The sequence below is a fragment of the Molothrus aeneus genome, chromosome 31, assembly GCF_037042795.1.
Source record: "Molothrus aeneus isolate 106 chromosome 31, BPBGC_Maene_1.0, whole genome shotgun sequence".
NCBI classification, from domain to species: domain Eukaryota; kingdom Metazoa; phylum Chordata; class Aves; order Passeriformes; family Icteridae; genus Molothrus; species Molothrus aeneus.
In genome coordinates, this window is record NC_089676.1 from 1,095,514 (window position 1) to 1,112,207 (window position 16,694).

The 16,694-nt window shown below is 61.9% G+C and overlaps 3 protein-coding genes across 3 annotated transcripts; 2 read left to right on the forward strand and 1 right to left on the reverse strand.

Moving 5' to 3' along the window:
* Window positions 1-4,849: 4,849 nt before the first annotated feature.
* TTC24 (tetratricopeptide repeat domain 24) lies at window positions 4,850-8,960 on the forward strand (the record flags this gene model as incomplete). Its single annotated transcript, XM_066567955.1, has 11 exons — window positions 4,850-5,573; window positions 5,646-5,858; window positions 6,697-6,825; window positions 6,934-7,055; window positions 7,137-7,253; window positions 7,350-7,420; window positions 7,516-7,580; window positions 7,687-7,819; window positions 8,044-8,102; window positions 8,178-8,220; window positions 8,853-8,960. Coding segments are annotated over 11 exons (1,767 nt in total), but the record flags the coding sequence as incomplete, so codon positions are not given.
* Window positions 8,961-9,467: 507 nt separating this feature from the next.
* On the forward strand, window positions 9,468-11,600 carry NAXE (NAD(P)HX epimerase). The gene is made up of 6 exons (XM_066568234.1): window positions 9,468-9,675; window positions 9,891-9,999; window positions 10,434-10,544; window positions 10,671-10,784; window positions 10,870-11,017; window positions 11,102-11,600. The coding sequence occupies exons 1-6, from the start codon at window positions 9,488-9,490 to the stop codon at window positions 11,302-11,304; spliced, it is 873 nt and encodes a 290-aa protein (XP_066424331.1). The 5' UTR covers window positions 9,468-9,487; the 3' UTR covers window positions 11,305-11,600.
* Window positions 11,557-15,105, reverse strand: LOC136568298 (G patch domain-containing protein 4). Its single transcript, XM_066568233.1, has 7 exons — window positions 14,967-15,105; window positions 14,047-14,120; window positions 13,861-13,953; window positions 12,931-13,038; window positions 12,733-12,836; window positions 12,578-12,628; window positions 11,557-12,488 (listed from the first exon to the last, which is right to left on the reverse strand). The coding sequence occupies exons 1-7, from the start codon at window positions 15,040-15,042 to the stop codon at window positions 11,897-11,899; spliced, it is 1,098 nt and encodes a 365-aa protein (XP_066424330.1). The 5' UTR covers window positions 15,043-15,105; the 3' UTR covers window positions 11,557-11,896.
* Window positions 15,106-16,694: the final 1,589 nt, after the last annotated feature.

The window sequence follows — 16,694 nt, forward strand, 5'->3', positions numbered from 1 at the left end:
AAATTCCATAAAAGGTAGTGCCAAAATGCACGACTGTCGTAAAAGGTGCCGTAAATGGCGACTGTCGTAAAAGGTGCCGTAAATCGCGACTGTCGCAAAAGGTGCCGTAAAGCGAGACTGTCGTAAAAGGTGCCGTAAAGCGCGACTGTCGTGAAACTGCCGTAAAGTGCGACTGCCATAAAAGTGTCGTAAAAGGTGCCGTAAATAGCGACTGTCGTAAAAGGTGCCGTAAAGCGCGACTGTCGTGAAAGGTGCCGTAAAGCGCGACTGTCGTAAAAGGTGCCGTAAATGGCGACTGTCGTAAAAGGTGCCGTAAAGCGATACTGTCGCACGAAGTGTCGTAACGTGCGACTGCCGTAAAAGTGTCGTAAAAGGTGCCGTAAAGCGCGACTGTCGCAAAACTGCCGTAATGCGCGACTGTCGTAAATAGTGTCGTGAAGCGCGACTGTCGTGAAATGTGCCGTAAAGCGCGACTGTCGCAAAACTGCCGTAATGCGCGACTGTCGTAAGTAGTGTTGTAAAGCGCGACTGTCGTAAATAGTGTCGTAAAGCGCGACTGTCGTAAATAGTGTCGTAAAGCGCGACTGTGGTAAACGGCAGTGCTGTAAGGCTCTGGTCAAGGACGCCGCTTCTGCAGCATCGAGGCTGGTGACACACCGGTGTAATAACAGGACAAACTCACTCTGCCCACGACAGAGACCTCTATAAGCAACTAAAGCCTTTCTAAAGTTCCATGCCAAGTCAGTTACCAAAACAGGAGCCAAAAATCCTCTTAGAATGAACTTTAATGAATTTTTCCAATGCTGACCGTTCAGCTGTGTTTACCAGAGACTTTTGGACACAGTTTTTATAAAGCACTTTAATAGTATCTCCCGCCGGGATTTGGCTGCCGGGGAGCTGGTCCCAGCTTGCAGGGCGCTGCTTGAGCTCTTTGCTGCACGGGGGATGCCCCCCGCAGCTGCCACGCTGAGCTCCGCTCCTCCTGCGAGTCTGCGCCTCGCCGCCGCGAGTCTCCAGCCGGACACGCCCCCCATTTCCCTGTCGGACCCCGCCGCTCCGGTACCCGCGGTCCTGCTCGCCCCTGCCGCCCCGCCCCCGCCCTCGCGGTCCCGACACCCGTCCCCCCTGCCCCGGCCAACCCCTGGCCCCTCCCACCGCTCCCACCATCCCCGCCTTTGCCATCCCGTCGGTCCCGGCTGTCCCGGCTATCGCGGGCCCCGCCCCTCAATCCCGCCCACCGGCGTCACCCGGCCCCGCCCCCTCCTGCCGCCGCCGCTGCTCCCCCCCCGTTACCCGCGAGTGCAGCCGCTCCCGCCCCCCCCACGTCCCCCTCGCCCCCTTTGCCGACCCAGCGGAGCCGGTGCTGGCCCAAGTCCCGTCGCTGCTGCTGCGTCTCTGCAGTTCCCTGCGGCTCCCGGATCTGCGGTGCTGAGTGCTCCTGGCGCGGCCGCGCTGCGTCTTCAGCGCCCCCTGCGGACGTTGCCGCGGAAGTTCTGCCCCCCCCCACCCTCGCGTTCCAGTGCACGCCGCACACCCCGAGCCGCCCACGGGCCCCGTGGCAGTGCAAACACCCCCGGCTGACCCCGTCCCTGCTGGCGTTCCGGCGCAATCCCCTGGCCCCGCACGGCACCGCTTGCGCTGGGACCGGAGCGCCCCAGCCCGCCCAGCCCGCCCGTGCCAGCGCCGCGGCGTCCGCACCGGTGGCTGCAGCCTCTGCCGTGCCTGCCACCGCTCCAGCGCTGCCTCCCGTCCGCGCCGCCCCTGCCCGCCGGGCCAGCAGCCACCCCAGCCCCCAGCGGCTGCACGCCGTGCTCCAGCCGTGCGTAGCCTCCCCGCAGCACCTCCCGCCTCCCGCCACCCCGGGATCAACGGGATCATCTCCCGCTGACGAGGCCGCCCCGCCGCCGCCCGTGGTCGCTTTCTCGCTCCTGCCGCCGCCGCTCCATGGCAGGCCGAGCCGCGCCTTCCCCAGCGCAGCCCCCCGCTTCAGAGCTGCTGGATGGCGCGGCTCCGCCGCCTCCTGCAACCACGGACGTCCCGGCATTCCTTTCCACGGCGGCAGCCGCAGCCCCGGCTCCCGTTTCCACAGCGCCGCCGCCTCCCCCACGCCCCAGCCCGCCAGCCGCCATCAGGGCTGTCCCCCCGCTGCCCTAGTGACGTAATCCACACATGCGCAGTTGCTACAACCCCCGCACCAGCGATATCACTCCGCGCCGACTCATCCAACCACAGCGCCGCTTCCGGGATCAGCCGCACGCATGCGCAGTTCTATTTCCACGGCTCCGCCGCCACCCCCCGCCGCCGCTTTGGTACAGCGCGGTCCCGGTTCCGAGCCGCTGCGTGCCGCTGTCCGGCCACAGCCGGCATCCCTGTGCACTGGCACGGTGCTTCCGCCGCCACCGGGTCCGTACACGGCACCACAGCAGGCGAAAACTGCAGCGCCGTGCATGTATCCTTCCGCGTCTCTCGCTCTCCCGGACCTCTCTCGGCCGCATCGCCGAGAGATCCCTCCGCAGCCCGTGACACTGCACAACCGACACGTGATATCCCTCCGCGTTTTCGCCTTCCGTATCCCTAGCACCGGGTGGGACTACTTTGTGTCACGATTCGTCCGCACAGCCACATCCGTGCACACAAACCGGGCAACAAGGAGGGGGAGGCTGGAATATGACAGACCTGAGGGGAAAAACAAGGAATTCCTGAGAGGAAAACATGGAATTCCTGAGGGGGGAAATGCAGGATTCCTGAGGGGCAAAATGTGGGAATTCCTGAGGGGGAAATGTGGGAATTCCTAAGGGGGAAAATGTTGGAATTCCTGAGGGGGAAATGAGGGAATTCCTGAGGGAGAAAATGTGGGAATTCCTGAGGGGGAACCCAAACCCTTCCCAGAGCTCCCAGCAGAGGCTCAGGACTGACAGCCACAAGACCAACCCCTAAATCCGGGGCAGCGGGACACCGGGACCCCGAACCCCGGGACAGCGAGACCTTGGGAAAGCGGGACACCGGGAAAGCGGGACATGGGGACCCCGGGACCCCAAACCCCGGGAAAACGGGGTACCGGGACACCGGGGAACGGCGGCACTGGGACCCCGAGATACCGGGAGAGCGGGGCACAGGGACCCCTGGACCCTGAACCCCGAGAAAGCGGGACCCTGGGAAGGCAGGACACCAGGGAACGGCGGCACGGGGACCCCGAGATACCGGGAGAGCGGGGCACAGGGACCCCTGGACCCTGAACCCCGAGAAAGCGGGACCCTGGGAAGGCAGGACACCGGGGAACAGCGGCACTGGGACCCCGAACCCTGGGGAAAGTGGGACACGGGGACTGCAGGACACTGGGGAACGGCGGCACTGTGACAGTGGGGCACGGGGACACTGGCGTCACCCTGATTTTTTAACATTTTCTAAGCCTTCTGATGTTTACATTCTTGTAACGAACTTTCTCACACACTTTCTGTAAATAGCTTATTGTTTTGCATTCTTTTATGGAGGAGGAGAAATCTGACGGATTGTTGCATTGTCCAGTGTCATTGGAGAGGTGGCACTGTCACCCTCCAATCCGCTGTCACTTTTGTGAATCTATAAATGTTGGAGTCAGAAATAAAAAAAATCCCTTTTTACCTTGAAAAGAGCAGCGTGTCCGAGTCGTTTCTAATTAGTGGCCAATCACAGTCCAGCTATCCAGACTGTCTCAGTCAGTCACAAGCCTTTGTTATCATTCTTTTTCTGTTCTTAGCTAGCCTTCTGATTAAATCCTTTCTTCTATTCTTTTAGTATAGTTTTAATATTATATATATATATATATATATATATCATAAAATAATAAATCAAGCCTTCTGGAACATGGAGTCAGATTCTCGTCTCTTCCCTGGTCTTGGGACCCCTCCAAACACCACCACATTCACCACACAGTTTTCCCATCCGTCCATCCCTCACAGGGCTCACACTGGCACTGCTGCACCGAGTTGCCATGGCACTGCACACCACCCTGGTGACAGGGCTGAAACTGGAGCCAGCGGTGCCATTGTGGGATGTGCTTTCCCAGGAACAGGCCTGGCTTTGTCCCAGCCTGTGCCACCGCCTGCCACGCTCCTGTCTCAGAGCTGTGACCTGCTCCAGGCACTTTTCCAGGCAGCCCAAGCTCGGAGGTGCTTCAGACATCCTCCATCCCTGCAGCAGAGAGCCCTGGCTTGTGGCAGCAATGCAGCTGCAGCAGCAGGGATGCCTTGTCTCTCTGCTCTCTGCTCTCAGCACCCTTTGCACCTGAAGAGAAAACAGTAAGTGTGTGCAACCCGTTATTCTGCCTCCCAAAAAGGCACCCCAGCAACATCCCACTCCATGCTGTGGTGTCCCTCCTCCTCCCCCAGTGACCTCTTTCCTCTCTCATGGCCACCATGGGGTCCTCCATGGAAAGGCCTTTTTCCTTCCTGAAACTTAATAGCAAACAGCCTACAAGCCATCCCTAATTTTCATAAATAATGTAAAATAATGCTGCTCATTTGAAGTGCTGGACTATGCTGGCTTGGCTGCCTAAGCACCTCTCTGTCTTGCAGGCAGGCTGCTGCTCCTGCCCATGGATTCAGAAGAGGCTGCTGAGCTGGGAGTGCAGCTCAGCACCCCCATACACCCTACAGTCCCCTCTGTCCCCACTGCCCCTACACACCCCGCTGCCCCCTCAGCCCCCATACAGCCCACAGTCCCCTCTGTCCCCTCTGCCCCCTCTGTCCCCACACACCCCACTGCCCCTTCTGTCCCCTCTGCCCCCTCTGTCCCCACACACCCCACTGCCCCTTCTGTCCCCTCTGCCCCCTCTGTCCCCACACACCCCACTTCCCCCACTGCCCCCTCTGCCTCCACCATCCCCACCACCCCCGCAGCCCCCACCAGCTGCAAGAAGAGCCAGAAGAAGAAGAAGGCTGAGGCCAGGGCAGCTGCTCAGGAGGGAGGGGATGAGGCAGCAGGGCGGGTGGGTGCGATCGAGAGCCTCACACGGGCCGGACACCGGGCACTGGCCCTGGGCGCCGGGCGGGAGGCAGTGGGGTGCTTCAGGAAGGCCCTGCTCCTCTCCAGGGACACAGTGAGCCCCCAGCTCCACAGGGCTTGTGCCTTCAACCTGGGGGCTGCCTACGTGGAGACTGGGAAGCCCAGAAAGGGCTTTGAGTTCCTCCTCCAGTCCCAGCCCTCAGAGGTGGAGAGCGGGGACCACTCGGGGAGCCTTTATTTCAGCGTCGGGGCGGCTCACGAAGGGCTCCAGGATTTTCCAAAGGCTCTGGAGTGTTTTGAGAAAGTTTCCAGGCACGCTGGCGCTGCTCAGGCTGGCAGCCGAGCGGGGACCTGCGTGCAGATGGGCTGCTGCTACCTGGGCATGCGGGAGCCGGCGCGGGCCGCGCGGTGCTTCCTGGACGCGGCGCAGGCCTACGCGGCGGCGAAGAGCCCCGGGGCTGCGGCCGTGGCTCTGAGCAGGGCGAGCGGCTCCATGCTGCAGAGCCGGCGGTTCCGGGCCGCGGAGATCGCCGGGGTCCTCGCCCGGTGCCGCTCGCTCTGTGAATCCATCCCCGACCCCGCCCTGCAAGGTAACGCCGCGCCCTCCCCTCTCAGGGCCCTGCGCGGCAGCTCCCACGCCTGCTTTTCCTCTCTGCCCTCAGGGAAACTCTACAACGACATCGGCCTCGGCTACTCGCAGCTGCACATCTTCTCCCTGGCTGCCGAGAGCTTCGAGCGGGCGCTGGGGCTGTGCGGTGGGGAGCGGGACCGGCAGCGGGAGGCGGCGCTGCTGCAGAACCTGGGCGCTGCCCTCAACGCCCTGAGCAGCTTCGGCGCCGCGCTGGGCTGGCACCGGCGAGCGGCCGCGCTGCACGGTACCTCACACACACCGGTACTGCACACCGGTACTGCACACACACCGGTACCCCACACCGGTACCTCACACACACCGGTACTGCACACCGGTACCGCACACACACCGGTACTGCACACCGGTACTGCACACACACCGGTACTGAACACCGGTACCTCACACACACCGGTACCGCACACCGGTACCTCACACACACCGGTACTGCACACCGATACTGCACACACACCGGTACTGCACACCGGTACCTCATACACACCGGTACTGCACACCGGTGCCTCACACACACTGGTACCCCACACTGGTACCTCACACACACCGGTACTGAACACCGGTACTGCACACCGGTACCTCACACACACCGGTACCGCACACCGGTACCGCACACACACCGGTACTGCACACCAGTACTGCACACCAGTACCGCACACACACCGGTACTGCACACCGGTACTGCACACACACCGGTGCCCCACACCGGTACCTCACAGACACCGGTACTGAACACCGGTACTGCACACCGGTACCTCACATCAGTACCCCACACCAGTACCCCACACCAGTATCTCACACCGGTACCCCACACCGGTACCTCACACTGGTACCCCACACCAGTACCTCACACTGGTACCTCACACTGGCACCTCACACTGGTACCCCACACCAGTACCTCACACCGGTACCTCACACCAGTACCCCACACCAGTACCCCACACCAGTACCTCACACTGGTACCTCACACTGGCACCTCACACCAGTACCCCACACCAGTACCCCGAACCGCTGTCCCTGCCCTTGGCTGGGCCGCATGGGCCAGCTCAGCATGGAGTTCCCAATTCCAGGTGCTCTGGGGAACCGCAGGGCTCAGGGCCAGAGCTTTGGGAACCTGGCGTTCGCCTGCAGCCAGCTCGGGAAGCACGGGGATGCCGCCGAGAGCTACCTGCACGCCCTGCAAGCCTTCAGGGACTCGGGTGAGGGGAGGCACATCCCGCAGCCAGGCGGGCTCAGGTTGGGTAATGCCGCCTGCCGGGGATCTCGGCTGAGCAGGGCAGGGATTAACGCAGCCCTTTGCCTCCCAGGGGACTTGCAGGGGCAGTGGCAAGCGTGCGAGGGGCTGGGGGCAGCGTGCTTGCACCTGGGAGACCCCCAGAAAGCCATCGGGCACTATCAGGAGGCCCTGATTTTGCTTTCCCGCTGTCAGGTGAGGCATGATGGAGCACTGGCCTGAGCCCAGGGGCGCACCCACTTAGCCCTTCACACATAGGGGTTCTCTCCACCACAGGACAGCCCCAGAGCTGCCCACAAACGGGTGGTGCACAAGCTCACAGATGCCATCCAGCACCGGCTCCACCTCAGCCACCTCTCCTACCAGCAGGGCTGGGCACCCAGCCCAGGCCTGGTGAGCATCACCCAGGGCATGGCACACTCTGCAGGGCTGGGAACTGGGACCCCAGTAGGGTTTGCTGGGCAGATTAACACGTGTTAATCCCATCAGGAGCCCAGCCAGCTGCGGTTTTGCTCCACACTGCCCCGTGCCAGTAGGACACAGCTCCAGGGGAGCAAGGTGTGAGTAGCAAAGCTGCCATCCTCTCTCTTCTTCGTCTGGAATGAGTTTTCAGATGAAACAGGAGACAAGCCTTCCTTCACTCCGTGTCCTTCAGGGGCAAAGCCCAGGCTGAGGACAAGCTATGTTGGTGTACACCAGGAGCACATCCCGGGTATTCAGGTGAGAGGCTGCAAACTAAACGTGGGGTTGAGCCATCAGGCAATTCCTGGTGGAGCTGAGTCTTTAGCACAGTCTGATACTGTGTTCTTGTCTGTTTGTCCTGGAGGCACAAGAATGACCCTGACTGGTGGTCTCTCACTGGAGCCTTGCAACCCAAGTGGGCTCCTGGGCACCTCTGAGGAGGATGACGATGGTCCCAGCTCAGCTCCAGGGTATCACAGTGAGCCCCAGGCTAACAGGTGGGTGGGCAAGGGGGAGGCACCTCGGTACAGCCCCTGGCACCAAATACCTCTGCAGCACAAGGGACCTGTCCTGTTGAACAGTAAAATTCCAGAGTTTTTTAAAGATACATAATTCTGGGAGTGCGTTTGGGGTCATTCCAGCTGGATCTGAGGGAGGGTCCAGTCATGATGTGACAGGAGAGCTGTCCAGAAGCCCCACACAAGGTTCACTTGTCTCTCAGCACGAGGACCACCAGCCCCCTGCCCCAGGCCAAGCCGCCCCATGCCAGCCTCCAGCTGTGTAAGTACCACAGACCACCAGAACATCACTTCTGCAGTGAGCCCAGGCCTGAGGGTCTCACACTGCATCCCACAGGGCACCAAAACCACCAAAACTTCCATCAGAGGCCTCCAGAGAGGTAGGTGATACCTTGGGGGAGTGGGCAAGGGAGGTTTGGGCTCCAGAGTGTCCTCTGAGGGGAGGGTTCACGAGTGGAGACCCCAGCAAGGCTGTTTCGTGGAATGGACACGACCCCAAGCCAGAAGTCACAGGGGCTGGGAATTTTGGTACCTCAAGCCAACACCAGAACCATGCCCTGTGGATGGGACAGCAGATCTAAGGGTGGCTTCCAGTCCCCTGGTATGAACCTCTTGCCCGTTCCTGCCTAAAGGGGCTCCAACAGAGCTGGAGAGGGACTTTGGACAAGGGCCTGGAGGGACAGGACAAGGGAGATGGCTCCCCACTGCCAGAGGGCAGGGTTAGATGGGATTTTGGGAAGGAATTCTTGGCTGTGAGGGTGGGGAGGCCCTGGCACAGGTGCCCAGAGAAGCTGTGGCTGCCCCATCCCAGGCAGTGTCCAAGGCCAGGTTGGACAGGGCTTGGAGCAACCTGGGATAGCAGAAGGTGCCCCTGCCCATGGCAGGGGGTGGGATGAGATGGGCTTAAAGATCCCTTCCCACCCAAACCAGTCAGTGACTCCGTGATTTGATGATTCCATTTTGCATCCTGCTGGACACCCTCACTCCCCGTGACGCCTCCGTGACCTTGCAGCCGTGACAATGACCCCACTGCCGGCTGCTGGTCCCGCCGGGGACCCCGCACGGGCACCAGGACTCTGTCCCTCGTCTGCAGCCTCGTGTGAGCGGGAGGACACCGGGGAAACGCCGCTTCTCGCGGGGCTGTGCAGGCCCAAACCGGAGGCGGGGTGGGCCGTTCAGCCAACACGGTTCTGACCCCGTTCCGTTTTTGCCGTCCTTTGTATGTCGGGCTCCCGGGGAGGAAAAGAAGGGGCTGGGGGATCGGGGAGAGCCAACGGGGGCTGGAGGAACGGCGGAGAGACGGCGGGGCTGGGGGAACAGCGGAGAGACGGCGAGGCCTGGGGGAACGGCGGAGAGACGGCGGAGGCTGGGGGATCGGGGAGAACCAACAGGGGCTGGAGGAACGGTGGAGAGCCAGCGGGGCTGGAGGAACGGCGGAGAGACGGCGAGGCCGGGCAGAACCGCGAAATCCCGGCAGGGCCTGCAGGGCCGGCGGCCTCTCCGCGGCTCCTCCCCGGGCGGTGAAGGGCGCTCCGCCCCGGGGCGGCCCCGCGCCTGCTCCGTGGAGCTCCGGCTGCCGTACCGGGCTGTACTGGGCCGTGCCCGCTCCGGTGCCGTGCCGGGGCCGTACCGGGCCGTGCCCGCCGCATGCCGGGCCCGCGGGCGCTGCTGGGCCTGGGGCTGCTGGTGGCGGCGGCGCGGGCGGGCGGGCGGTGCCGGGATCGCGGCTGGAGCTGGGGTTTGGGCTGGGGCCGGGAGCGGGGCCGGTGCCTTCCCCGCCGCGCCATGCACGTCCCCAGCCCGGGGGCCGGCCCGACGGGGCTCCGCTTCCTCGGGTAGGAGGAAAGAGGGAGGCGGGAGAGGGGGCGGGCGGGGCGGAGGGGGCACCGGGCCGGGGTGCGGAGGGGTCGGGGATGGGGTGCAGGTGTACACGGGGGCTCGGCTCTGTGTGTCCCCCCCGCCCGGCTCATGCAAAGTCGAGAGGATCACAGCCCCCAGGCTGGGCCTGGCCGGGTTTTGGGGTACCCAGCGGTGCCGTGTCCCACCCCAGGCAGGAGGAGGCCCAGGCTATCGACCAGGAGCTGTTCACTGAGTACAAGTTCAGCGTGGATCAGCTGATGGAGCTGGCGGGGCTGAGCTGTGCCACTGCCATTGCCAAGGTGGGGGTCCTGGGGGGCAGAAGGGGGTCCTGGCACTGCGGGCTGAGCTTTGCCATTGCCAAGGTGGGGGTCCTGGCACTATGGGATGAGCTGTGCCACTGCCAGCAGCAAGGTGGGGATGCTGACATCGCGGGCTGAGCTGTGCCACTGCCAGGGTGGGTGCCCAGGAGGTGGGTGGAGGTCCTGGGGGAGAGTTCCAGCACTACATCGACAAGCTGGGGGCCCTCAGAGCCAAGGGAGGGTCCTGGGGGTTCTAGCATTATGTACCAAGCTGTGCCACCACCAAGGTGGGCACCAGGGAGGCAGATGGTGGTCCTGGGAATCATCCCAGCCCCATGGGCATGCCAGTCCAAAGTTGAGGGTCTTGCAAATGCTGGTCCCATGGTGTGGGTCCACTTCCCCATCATAACCCTGTGCCTCTTGCCCCCCATCAGGCCTACCCAGCCAGCTCCTTCACCACGAGCCAGCCCGCTGTGCTGGTGGTCTGCGGGCCAGGGAACAACGGCGGTGATGGGCTGGTCTGTGCCCGGCACCTGAAGATGTTTGTGAGTCTTGCACAGGCAGCACAGGGTCCCTATGAGGGTGCTGGTCCTGTGGGCTCCAGGATCCCGCTCCTCTGGCTGCTGCTGGTGCCAGAGTGGGATTAGTTCAGGTTCCTTCTGCTCTTGCAGGGCTACCAGCCAACTGTGTATTACCCCAAGCGCTCCAGCAAGCCCCTCTTTGAAGGTTTGACCACCCAGTGCAAGAAGATGGATATTCCCTTTCTTCCCGAGTTCCCAGCTGAGGTGAGGAGCAGCCCTCAGCTTGGCAGCACCTGTTCCTGGAGCTGTGGCCAGGACTGCCCTTCACCTGCCACCATGTCCACCGCAGGCTGAGTTTATTGACGAGCTCTACGGCCTGGTGGTGGATGCCATTTTCGGCTTCAGCTTTACGGGAGCGGTGCGGGAGCCCTTTGGCAGCATCCTCAGCACTCTGGAGCGTGTCACGGTGCCCATCGCCAGCATTGACATCCCCTCAGGTGAGTTGTGGCTGCACCTGCTGCAGGAAGGTGCCCGGCCAGGGTGCTCCCAGCTCCAGCCTGGCCATGGCTCGCTCGTTGCAGGCTGGGATGTGGAGAAGGGGAAGGCAGACGGCCTCCAGCCCGACATGCTCATCTCCCTGACGGCGCCCAAGAAGGCAGCGATGCATTTCACGGGCCGCTACCACTTCCTTGGGGGCAGGTTTGTGCCCCCTGCGCTCCAGGAGAAATACAGCCTGAACCTGCCAGAGTACCCTGGCACAGACTGCGTCCTGCAGCTCACCTAGAGCTGGGGCCAGAGGGGCTGGGGGGCCAGGCTCGGCTTCAGCACTGCACACCTGGGCCAAATTCTGCCCAAGGCTCTGCCAGGAGGGTGCTCAGCGCCTCACTGGGCTCTGGTGTGAGCCTGCAAGATGGAAAGGCCCAGGAGGTGGGAGTGGTGAGGGGCTGCTCTCTTTGGGGCTGCTGCCTAATGCAAGTGCTAAAGGTGTAAGGTGATCTGGGGTTCTGCCACTCACGGCACCACTCACACTTTGGGATAACTTGATCACAATAAAGATTTATTCGTGCCCTTGAAAAAATACTTTAGTACTCTGCAGGGTGTGTCCTTGTGTCCTTCTGTGACAGGCCCGTGGTAAATGGGTCCCTGCCCCAGGGCCTGGGGGGAACCAGGGTCACTCCTGAAAGTTCAGGTGGTGAAGTAAAGCTTGATACAGCTCCAGACCAACTTGTCCTAGCTCAGCATCCCCGGGCAGCTGGGCCACAGTGCTGGGCTCCATGTGGAACGAGCTCAGAGCAGCCCACGGCACCCACCAGGATCAGGACCCTTACAGCCAGGTGGGACTGGCAGCTGCACAGCATGGCAGCCATGTCACTTGCTCACTCTGCCTCCCTCTTCCTCTTCTTCTTCTTCCTCTTCTTTGTAGGGCTGTGTCCCAAGTTTGGCTCATCTGTATCTTGTAGAGGTACATCTGTTTCAGCTGGCTCTTCTTCGTCTTCCTCTTCCTGCTTCTTCTTCTTTTTCTTCTTTCTCCTCTTCGCAGCCTTCCCATCCTCTTCCACCACCTCCTCTTCTGTGCTTAGCTCTGGCTTCTTCCTCCTTTTCATGACCTTCCCCTCCTCTCCTGATACCTCTTCTCCACATGGCTCCATGATCACCTTCTTCTTCTTCTTCCTCATGACCTCCTCCTCTCCTGTCACCTCCTCTTCTCTGCTTGGCCCCTGCTTCTTTTTCTTCTTCTTCTTCACAACCTTTTCTTCTTCCAACACCTCCTCCTGTTCTGTGTTTGCTTCCTGGCTCTGTGGCACCTCAGCTCCATCCCTGGACCGTTTCCTTTTCTTCTTTTTGCCCTGGCTGCTCTCTGGGGGCTCCTGCTGCTGCTCCCGTTGCCGGTACGTGGCCAGGAAGGCTCGTTCCTGCTCCTCCAGGCGCGCCAGCTTGGCACTCATGGTCAGGCCGTGCCGGGCACCCCTGCAATGACCACAGGCAGCGAGGACTGGCACTGGTTCCCCAGCCCAGCCTGCGAGGAGGGGGCAGCCCTGACCCCCCCAGGCACTCACTTGTGTGCTGTGCGGCCCCCGCACGCCTGCACCAGCTCCTCGTCCGTCAGCCTGGGGACACAGACAGGACCTGTCACCCCAGCATCCATGGGGGGAACACGGCTCCACCTTTCAGCCCTCATCCCTTCCCATCAAGGGATGGGGCCCAGCCTCACCTCCTGACCGAAGAGAGGTCCAGCTTCTCCTCCTCCTCCTCCTCCTGACTGCTCTCAGAGCTGGCTGTCACAGACTCCTCCCCACAGGCTGTGAGCGTGGCTGACTGCAGCACAGAGACACGGGGACTGTGAGAAAGGGGGACAAGGAAAACGGGGCTCTGGGGGCCAGGCAGCCCCCAGGCTCCTGGGGCCAGTCACCTTCACAAAGCGGCCGTACAGCAGGCTCCCGCTGCTGCCAGCCTTGCGTGGCTTCTTATTGCTGATGCTGCCTCCCTGCTCAGAAAGTGCCTTCACAGAGATGCCATCCTGGGAGAGAAAAGGCAAAGGCTTGGTTGGAAATGATCCCTCCAAGCAGCACCTTTCTCTCGAAAGGTTGCAGTTTATTGCAGCCCCAAGACAGGTGAAAAGTCTCTGTTTCCGCCCACACGTTCAAAGAATGAGTTGGAGTTCTTCAGTTCTCGGTCTCAGAGTTGTTTATTGTATCTTATCTATAAAAATTTTTCTCCTGCCCTGCCGAGGTCCATCCAGCAGGACAGTTCCAGGCACTCTGCCTGCCCCCAGGGTAGTGTTATGTCTTTATACTAAAAACTATGTGTACAATATTTACAATTACTTTCCAATACCTATCACCTGTGTTAAACAGTGAGTTTCCACTCTAAACCAATCCAAAAGTGCCAACATCACAGCAGAAGATGGAAGCAGAGAAGAAGAAGAAGAAAGGCTGGACACACCCAAGTCCCTCCATCTTGTCCCCTGAACCCCTATTCTAAAAACCCCAAAATCTACTTTTTCACCTAGTGATAATTTTATTATTACACTACTTAAACTTCTGTGGCTTTCAGGTCTTCATACAAAGCTGGTAATTTGCTCCACGGGTCATCATCAAACCCACAGGTGTTCTGGGCTGTGTGCCAGGGTCTCTGAGCCCCCTGGCAGGGGTCCCAGCAACTCTGGACACCCAGAGGAATGTCCTGAGTTCTGACACTTTTCCACCACCACATCCCCTGTGCAAGGTGCTGCTTCCTGACAGGGCCTGGGGGGTACGGTGGCACTACAGGAGTCACCCAAGGAAGAACCCAAACACCCTCCCCTGCCTTCAACGCCGTCCCTGTCCCCCAGCCCTCCAACCTGCCCGGCCTCCACAGCGATGTTGGCAGCCGCCTTGTTGAAGACGTGGTCCCACCAGTGGAAGGTGAAGGGCTCCGCCGCGTCGTGTCCCACCTGCGGGGTGCAGAGAGCTGCTGGGATGGCTGCACCGGGCAGCGGCACCGGGCAGCGGCACCGGGCCGGGCCCGGGCGGGGATCGGGACTCACCCCGGCCGTGTCGCATTTCACCTTCACCCGGATGGCCTCGGCGATGCCGTCCTCCCGCCTGCCCAGCCCCTGCCCTGCACACAAGGCAGCGTCACCCCTGCATGGCCCGGGACACCGGGGACACCGGGGACACCGGGGGCTGGGGAGAGGTCCAGACCGGGTCCTACAGGACGGAGGAGGCGGGGGGCGGGCTCTGGGACCACTGGGGTCAGGGGTGGAGACCGGGAGGGGCTGCAGGGTCCCGGGGCTTGGGGGACCATTGGGGTCTGGGGTGGGGACCGGGGGCTGCCGGGGGCTGCAGGGTCCCGGGCTCTGGGACCATTGGGGTCTGGGGTGGGGACCGGGGGACTGCAGGGTCCGGGGGCTCTGGGGACGGGACCGGGGTCTGCAGCGTCCCGGGTCCTGGGGTGGGAACCGGGGGGCTGCAGGGTCCGGAGGCTCTGGGGACGGGCGTGGGATCTGGGATGGGGACCGGGGTCTGCCGGGGTCTGCAGGGTTCGGGGGCTCTGGGGACGGGACCGGGGTCTGCCGGGGTCTGCAGCGTCCCGGGTCCTGGGGTGGGAACCGGGGGGCTGCAGGGTCCGGGGGCTCTGGGGACGGGCGTGGGATCTGGGATGGGGACCGGGGTCTGCCGGGGTCTGCAGGGTCCGGGGGCTCTGGGGACGGGACTGGGGTCTGGGGTGGGGATCGGGGGGCTGCAGGGTCCCGGGACTTGGGGAGCATTGGGGTCTGGGATGGGCACCGGGGGCTGCCGGGGGCTGCAGGGTCCCGGGGCTCGGGGGTAGCTGGGGCCTGGAGGGAGCTGGGGGAGATGGGCTTTGGGGGGGATCGGAGTGTGGGGGAGCCGGGGGCGCTCAGGGGGGCTGGGGCAGGGCGGGACAGGCCGGGACCGCGGTGCGGGGACCCCCGCCCGGCCCCACCTCGGCGCCAGCCGTGCCGCCTCAGCTGGGTCTCGGCGAACAGCATCCCGCGGCCCGGCGGCTCCGCGGCGCTCATGGCCCGGAGGGTCCGCGGGATCCCGGTGGGTCCCGGTGTGGGTCCCGGGGAGGGTCCCGGTGGGTCCCGGCACCGCCGCACGAGGCCGGGGCGGAGTCACGGCCGCACCGCCCGGAAAGGGCTGCGCGCATGCGCGAGGGGCGGGGCAGAGAATGCGCCGAGGGTGGGGCGGAGCACGGGCACAGGGACATGGGGACAGGGACAGGGGGACGTGGGGACATGGGGGACAGGGATAGAGATAGGGACATGGGGACAGGGATGTGGGGATATGGGGACAGAGGGACAGGGATATGGGGACAGGGAGAAGGACAGGGATGAGGACATGGGGACAGGGATAGGGACAATGGGATGGGGGGATACACGGACATGGGATCAGGGAAAGGGACATGGGCACAGGGGGGTGCATGCACATGGGAACAAGGATAGGGACATGGGGACGGGGTTGCACGGACACGGGGATTTAGGGGACATGGCAACATGAGACGTGAACATGGAGGTGTGGGATACACGGGCATGGGGACACACAGACACGGGTGTGCTCACACGAACAAAACCGTGCACACACGTGTGCACACAGAGCCCTACCCACAGCTGCAGCCGTGTCACACACAGGAACGCGGGCACACAGGCACACACACACAGAGCTGACCTGTACACAGACAGACAGACAGACAGACGCACAAAGCTGCCCTGTACACACACACACAGAGCTGACCTGTACACACACACACAGACAGACAGACGCACAAAGCTGCCCTGTACACACACACACAGAGCTGACCTGTACACACACACACAGACAGACAGACGCACAAAGCTGCCCTGTACACACACACACAGAGCTGACCTGTACACAGACAGACAGACGCACAAAGCTGCCCTGTACACATACACACAGAGCTGACCTGTACACACACAGACAGACAGACAGACAGACGCACAAAGCTGCCCTGTACACATACACAGAGCTGACCTGTACACACACAGACAGACAGACAGACAGACAGACGCACAAAGCTGCCCTGTACACATACACACAGAGCTGACCTGTACACAGACAGACAGACAGACAGACATATACACACACGCCGACATTTTTGAGGTTTGATTTCAAAGTTGAAGTGTTGCACTGGGACATTGGGGAGAAAGGCTGCAGAAAGGGGGAGGAGTGAAGTACAAATATATCCTTGACAGCAGAAATCTCTCCCAATCAACCAGCCAGATTTACCACTACCTGCTGCAGAAATTGCTTCATTTATTATGCTTTAAAATAAAATAATTAATTCTATTTACCAGAGGAAAATGAGAGGAAACAGTCAGTGAGAACACCTTTGGGCAGTTCCTTGGGGAAGGATGGATATGGGAGTGAGAAAGTGCAGTGGTTCCTTTGGAAGTGGGCCTTTGAACAGCATATTACCAGGGATTAGGGAAAGCTCTGGAGGGGATTAAGATTTCACTCAAAGGCTCCTTCCCACCAGCCTTCAAAGCTCCTTTTCCTCCAGAGCCTGGGAAGGATCTGCACCCCCGTGGGTACCAAAGAGCAGACCCAGCTGCATCCACCTCCCAGCCCTGTCCCAGCCACCCCAGGCTCGCTGTTCCACCCCTGAGGAGGCTGCAGGCCCAGAAAGGTTTGGGATTCCAACTCTCCTTCC

Bases quoted from the DNA above. Each gene is read 5' to 3' on its own strand.
- LOC136568298 (XM_066568233.1), bottom strand. From the start codon at position 15,042: ATGAGCGCCGCGGAGCCGCCGGGCCGCGGGATGCTGTTCGCCGAGACC. The intron at 14,121-14,966 runs GTGGGGCCGGGC...CCTTGTGTGCAG, and splicing joins GCGGCACGGCTGGCGCCGAG to GGCAGGGGCTGGGCAGGCGG. The intron at 12,489-12,577 runs GTGAGTGCCTGG...TGGTCATTGCAG, and splicing joins GGGGGCCGCACAGCACACAA to GGGTGCCCGGCACGGCCTGA.
- NAXE (XM_066568234.1), top strand. From the start codon at position 9,488: ATGCCGGGCCCGCGGGCGCTGCTGGGCCTGGGGCTGCTGGTGGCGGCG. The intron at 9,676-9,890 runs GTAGGAGGAAAG...GTCCCACCCCAG, and splicing joins ACGGGGCTCCGCTTCCTCGG to GCAGGAGGAGGCCCAGGCTA. The intron at 10,000-10,433 runs GTGGGGGTCCTG...GCCCCCCATCAG, and splicing joins GTGCCACTGCCATTGCCAAG to GCCTACCCAGCCAGCTCCTT.